The following is a 6,902-nucleotide window of genomic DNA, read 5'->3' as shown; positions in this document are numbered from 1 at the left end:
TCCCCTCCGTTTCCCTGATTAATGGCCACTCCACTACCAGTGTCAACTCTCTGATAAGAACTTAAGCCATGTGTCTCATGTGCCCTTTCATCCACTGGACGTTTCAATGTTTCCTTTCCAAGCTCTGTGAGTAGGCCCTAAATGTTCTCTCATTAATCTATGTAGAGTCAATCACATACACAAGCACAATCACATTATGACACATCAATGTGATTTTAATCCTTGCTTGGACAAACTAATTCTTATCTCTTTTGTCTAACTGTTGTGTTATTGTTTTTGGACTTCCCAGTCTAATCCTTTCCTGCCCTCAGTGGACAAGTTGAGCTCTTCTCCAACACCATCCATCCGTGATGAGCCTGTCCTGCCTTGAAGCCTCTGAACACCTCAACCCCTGTCACTGCTGTGATCCCTTCCCAACACTGTGGAAGTAGCCCACTCATTCCCATTCCCCATAATATTTGACTATAAATTTATTTAATACATGTTTTAATGTTACATTTGTTGGTCTCCCAGCCTCCACTGATGCACACATACATACGCAAGCACACACACACACAGTCACACTGGCTGTGAAAAGGAAGCTGGGCTAGATGTTTGGCCTACGCTGAGTTAATGACAACCCCACCCTCTCTCTTCTGACTACTCCAGAACCCTTAGCCAAACAGACCTGGGTTCAAACAGTATTTGACATCTTTAGAAATAATTTATCTGTGCTTGATTGATCTTACCTGGATCAATAGACAAATTAAGAGTTGATTTCCAAAATGCTATTTAAACAAATTTTTCACATTTGTGTTTTTTCATCAGAAATGATTGATTATGGGTACCTTCATGTGTGTGTAAAATATTACTCTAATTTTTTTTTTTAAGGAACGTGCCATTTTCACATGTGTTGATGTTGGGGTGCTGCTGGAGATTATCAATATGATGTCGAAACATGTTGAAATTTCCCTTTAACAATAAAAGCTCATTTACAAACATTTCTGAAAATGGATATGTAGCGTTCAAATGGAATAACCTCACAATGGCAAAACCCAGCCATCTGTCTCTACAGGCAGGGTCAAGGAAATTCTCAAAGTATTTCAAATACTATTTGAACCCAGTTCTGTGGCTAACTCACTCCTAGTGCTGCAGCACAGCCTGGCTGGGCCCTTGTTGGACATACAGTGCCTTCAGAAATGATTCACCCTCTTGACTTTTTGCACATTTTGTTGTGTAACAAAGTGGGATTCAAGTGTATTTAATTGTCTTTTTTTGTTGTCAATCTATCTACACAAAATACTACACAAAATTCTCTAATGTCAAAGTGGAAGAAAAATTCTAACATTTGTAAAATATAAAAATGAAACACAAATGTATATTGATTAGGTAAGTGTTCAACCCCCGTCAGTACAGTACATGTTAGAATCACCTTTAGCAGTGATAACAGCTGTGAGTCTTTCTGGTTAAATCTCTAAAAGCTTTGGACACCTAGAATGTTCAATAATTGCACATTATTCTTTGAAAAAAGAATCAAGCTCTGCCAAATTGGTTGTTGATCATTGTTAAGTCGTGCCATAGATTTTCAAGACAATTTAAGTCAAAACTGTAACCAGGTCACGCAGGAACATTTAATGTCATCTTGGTAAGCAACTACAGTCAATATTTGGCACATTATTTGGCATTGTGTTTTGGGTTATTTTCCTGCTGAAAGGTGAATTTTTCTCCTAGTGTCTGTTTGGTAAGCAGACTGAACCAGGTTTTCATCTTGGATTTTGCCTGTGCTTAACTATGTTCTGTTTATTTTTGTCATAAAAAGCTCCCCTTTCCTTGCCAATGACAAGCATGCCCATAACATGATACAACCACGACCATGCATGAAATTATGAAGAGTGTTGTCTTGGATTTGCCCCAATCGCAAACAGTATGCATGTTATTCTGTACAGGCTTTCTTATTTTCACTCTTTTAATTAGGTTAGCATTGTGAAGTAATCACAATGTTGTTGATCCATCCTAAGTTTCTCCTATCATAGCCATTAAACTCTGTAACTATTTTAAAGTCACCATTGGTGAAATCCCAGAGCGGTTTCCTTCCTCTCCGGCAACTGAGTTAGAAAGGACATCTGTAGCTTTGTGATGACTGGGTGTATTGATATGCCATCCAAAGCGTCTGCATTTTTTTGTACCCATCTACCATTAAGTGCCCTTGTTTGTAAGGCATTGGAAAACCTCCCTGGTCTTTGTGGTTGAATCTGTGTTAGAAATTCACTGCTCGACTGAAGGACCTTACAGGTGTGGGGTACAGAGATGATGTAGTCATTGAAAATCACACAGAGTGAGTCCATGCAACTTATTATGTGACTTGTTAAGCACATTTTTACTCCTGAACTTATTTAGGCTTGACATAACAAAGGGGTTGAATACTTATTGACTCAAGACATTTCAGCTTTTCATTTTTTATTAATTTGTAAAAAAAAAAAAAAAAGTGACACTTTGACATTATGGGGTATTGTGTGTTAGCCAGTGACAAAAATTATAATTTAATCCATTTTAAGTTCAGGCTGTAACACAACAAATGTGGAAAAAGTCAAGGGGTGTGAAAACTTTCTGAAGGCACTGTCCCAGAGAGAGAGCCCAGTCGATTCGTCTGCTTGCTTTGCGTGCAGTTTCAAAATATGTGTGCTTGAAAAGAAGAGGAAATCATTCACCAAAAATGCTACTTCTTTTTTTTAAAGGGATAGACCACAATCTTTCACATAATGTTCAAAGAAGTCAAACACAGGGATATTTTGCTTGTTTAAGTTGATGACTAAACTGAACCCCTCCTAGTTTTGGGGGGTTTAGAAAGCATTATGAATACCACTGCAGGGCAGCTTAGGGAAATAATTAAGCATAAGAATGCTTGAAGTGGCTGCCTCCCTCCCCCCTCTCCAAGACTTGCAACACGCCCACCCTGTAAACAGGCCACCTCACCCCCCTTCCCTGCTGAGACTGAGCAGACAGACAGTAAAGTGCCTTATCTCTCCCCCGGTGGAAGAGAGGAAGAGGGGGATGGGGGGATATGGGCGATGGGGAAAGGAGGGAGATGGGGTCGGCTTTGTGTCTCCCAGAGACGTGTACTCAGGGAGGTATGCTAGCCACACACACACACACACACACACACACACACACACACACACACACACACACACACACACACACACACACACACACACACACACACACACACACACACACACACACACACACACACACACACACACACACACACACACACACACACACACTCCTCTACCTAAAGGTATCAACATGCATCAGTTTGACGACTGGCACCTAGCCGAACGAGTGTGATCGCATACTTAGCTTAAAAAAAACAGCAGTAGTTTGTTTGTCCATTTTAAGACACCGTAGCCAGTATAGTCTGAATTAATCTAAGATAAGTCATTAATTCTAATGTTTTTGCCGAGGAGATCTTACTCGCGCAATTTTACATCTAACTAAGATGTTAGTGCAGTTTTTCTCAATGAAAAAAGGTGCATGAAAACAAGTAATCCCGTTGAATGACAACAAAGACCTTATTGAAGAATCCCTACTGTTGACCAATCACCAACGGAGGGGTGTAGACTTCGGCTCCAAACTTCGGCTTGCCTCCAGAAAAAATGTTGTGTGCCCGAACAGCAGAACCCCCCCTATAATCCATGATCACCCCACCGCACTGGCACCTCCCATCTTCACTGACCATTCCCCTCCGCCAGACTGGCCCCCACCAGGCAGACCTGCATGGAGCTGATTGGAGGGGTCCGTTTGTGAAGGCTGAGCGTAGCCCACCCAGCAGCACCTACAGACTGACACCATTGTGGATTCCAGCAGGGAAGTTAGTCTACAGTCATCAGGGAGAGGAGGTCATGAGAACTGCTGTCATGAGTGACTAAAACTGACTGACTAGTAGTTGCCTTCTCATCACACACATAAAACTAACAATAGCAAACAGATCCCTAGTACCCTCACTGTACTGTCCCACCATTTCCACCTTCACACCCCCTTGCATCCTCTCTCCCCACCTCAGCTCCAGGGGTCCTAGGCTGGGTTATGCAGGGCAGCAGACAGGGTGCCCTGTTCCTGGAAAAAGCAGCTCTGGTCCTGTGTTTGTTTAGATAGTCTCTGTGGGCCTCAGACCTGTCCGAGTCCCAAAACACTACCCAGACCCCAGGTCTTAGCCAGGGCCAAACTAGAGACGTGTACTCACTTAGGTATCCACACAGCACGCACGCACACCCCTCCAGCCCCATGCCCAGCGACCCGACACAGCTCAGGGGAACTCCAGCTCATTCATCAACATGGCCTGGCTCCTGCTGCAGTCTGGAGCTCGGAACACTCTGAACACTCCTCTCCTCTGTCAGTGGTCGCACTGGGGTGACACATGGGCCGGGGCCTGGTTATGGCCTGCAGACTGGAGCCACAGTCTGGAGATCCACTGCAGGGAAAGGCCAGGCGAGTGCCGAGAAAAGACCCCTTGTGATGTGACGTCTCTGGAATGGTGGAGCCACTGTGCCTGGATGTCTGGCTGGCAGTGACCAGCTAGTGTATGTACAGAACAGTCTGTCTGTTGAGCCACTATGTATGGCTATCAAACAACACACTGTTAGAGAGCTCCTTTGTACAGTGTTCAGAGTACTAGTAGACTAACCATTTTAATTAGGGATAGTAGTAGTATTAGTAGGTAGGTTAATGTTTATTGTCGTGAGTCTTGTCCTGAAAGCAGAATTTAGTGATTTCCCCTTAGATAGGCCAGCTGCAACGTCAAAATTGGCTATATTGTATCTTTTATTAAAGCAAAAATTCACTTTTTGGTCTTCATTTAAGGTTAGGCATTAGGGTTAGCAGTGTGCAGTAGTAAACAAATAACAACTTATTGTCACATACACTGGATATGTGCAGTAAAATGTGTTGTTTTTACAGTGTCAACTGTATTAGTACGGCACCCCTGGAGCAAATTAGAGTTTAGTGCCTTGCTCAAGGGAACATTGACAGATTTTCAGCTCAGGTATTTGAACCAGTGACCTTTTAGTTGCTGTCCCATCACTCTAACCACTAGGCTACCTGCTGCCCTAATCGTAGTAACAGTAGTAATAGTTGTGACAATAGTAGTAGTACAGATGTAGGACCGTAATTTGATCCCCCTGTTGCAGGAGTACTGCAATGTAGGACATTTTAAACTTGTAAAATATTTGAGGTTTAAAAAGGCTGCACTTTTCAGACTTGATTTTGCATTACTAAAAATGTATGAACCCCTACAAAAATGTCCATGAGTTATAATCCTCATAATAATTCACATTTCTTGTTGGGCTGGATTATTTTCCTGCTGTAGCAAACTGGCTCAAATTAAGATCCTAGTATTAATAGTAGTGGTAATATTAGTAGTAGAAGTAGTAGTTGTGTTAGTATAGTCTATTAGTAAAATAGCTGGCAACAATGGTAGCTAATAGTAATAGTTTAACTGGAATTATATCTAAAAAAATAATTGGGGCCGGGGTCTTGTGAGGCCACTCCTCGGGTTGGGTTAAATGTGGAAGACACATTTTAGTTGAATGCATTCAATTGTACAACTGACTAGGTATCCCTCTTTCCCTTTTCCTTTTTTCCCCACTGTCACCACCCCTCCCCAGCTCACTGCCACCACCCCTCCCCAGCTCACTGCCACCACCCCTCCCCAGCTCACTGCCACCACCCCTCCCCAGCTCACTGCCACCACCCCTCCCCAGCTCACTGCCACCACCCCTCCCCAGCTCACTGCCACCACCCCTCCCCAGCTCACTGCCACCACCCCTCCCCAGCTCACTGCCACCACCCCTCCCTAGCTCACTGTCACCACCCCTCCCCAGCTCACTGCCACCACCCCTCCCCAGCTCACTGCCACCACTCCTCCCCAGCTCACTGCCACCACCCCTCCCCAGCTCACTGCCACCACCCCTCCCCAGCTCACTGCCACCACCCCTCCCCAGCTCACTGTCACCACCCCTCCCCAGCTCACTGTCACCACCCCTCCCCAGCTCACTGCCACCACCCCTCCCCAGCTCACTGCCACCACCCCTCCCCAGCTCACTGCCACCACCCCTCCCCAGCTCACTGCCACCACCCCTCCCCAGCTCACTGCCACCACCCCTCCCCAGCTCACTGCCACCACCCCTACCCAGCTCACTGCCACCACCCCTCCCCAGCTCACTGTCACCACCCCTCCCCAGCTCACTGCCACCACCCCTCCCCAGCTCACCGCCACCACAACTCCCCAGCTCACTGCCACCACCCCTCCCCAGCTCACTGCCACCACCCCTCCCCAGCTCACTGCCACCACCCCTCCCCAGCTCACTGCCACCACCCCTCCCCAGCTCACTGCCACCACCCCTCCCCAGCTCACTGCCACCACCCCTCCCCAGCTCACTGTCACCACCCCTCCCCAGCTCACTGCCACCACCCCTCCCTAGCTCACTGCCACCATCCCTCCCCAGCTCACTGCCACCACCACTCCCCAGCTCACTGCCACCACCACTCCCCAGAATTAGCTGAAGCCAGGAACTACAGCAGCTAGTGAGGGCACCGCCCGAAGTCTACTACTGCCAAGGAATAGACTCCCACCAAGCCCTGGTTCTACCCTCAGACCCAGTTTTAGCCTTGGCTCTAGCCCCAGCCCCATGTAGCCCCAGCCTCATACCTATCCCTCAGGCCCAGCACCAGCCCTGGCCCTAGCCTAGCTCCAGCCCCATGCAGCCCAGCCTCATACCTATCCCTCAGGCCCAGCACCAGCCCTGGCCCTAGCCTAGCTCCAGCTTTCATTCCCTATGCACAGTACAAGACCTATACCGCAAACCCAGCCCACCAGTCCTATACCGCCAGACCCTCTCTGCTCGGTCCAGAGAAAAGGGAAT

The 6,902-nt window shown here is 46.7% G+C and overlaps 1 protein-coding gene across 1 annotated transcript; it reads left to right on the top strand.

Annotated features, from left to right (window-relative positions):
* Window positions 1–3,288: 3,288 nt before the first annotated feature.
* Window positions 3,289–6,461, top strand: LOC139409700 (proteoglycan 4-like). Its single transcript, XM_071155101.1, has 4 exons — window positions 3,289–3,324; window positions 3,735–3,853; window positions 4,380–4,470; window positions 5,862–6,461. The coding sequence occupies exons 1-4, from the start codon at window positions 3,289–3,291 to the stop codon at window positions 6,459–6,461; spliced, it is 846 nt and encodes a 281-aa protein (XP_071011202.1).
* The last annotated feature ends 441 nt before the right edge of the window (window positions 6,462–6,902 follow it).

Source organism: Oncorhynchus clarkii, chromosome 5 (assembly GCF_045791955.1).
Source record: "Oncorhynchus clarkii lewisi isolate Uvic-CL-2024 chromosome 5, UVic_Ocla_1.0, whole genome shotgun sequence".
Classification (NCBI taxonomy): Eukaryota; Metazoa; Chordata; class Actinopteri; order Salmoniformes; family Salmonidae; genus Oncorhynchus; species Oncorhynchus clarkii.
The sequence above is the reverse complement of the archived record's forward strand: the minus strand, read 5'-3'. Positions and strand labels throughout refer to the sequence as shown.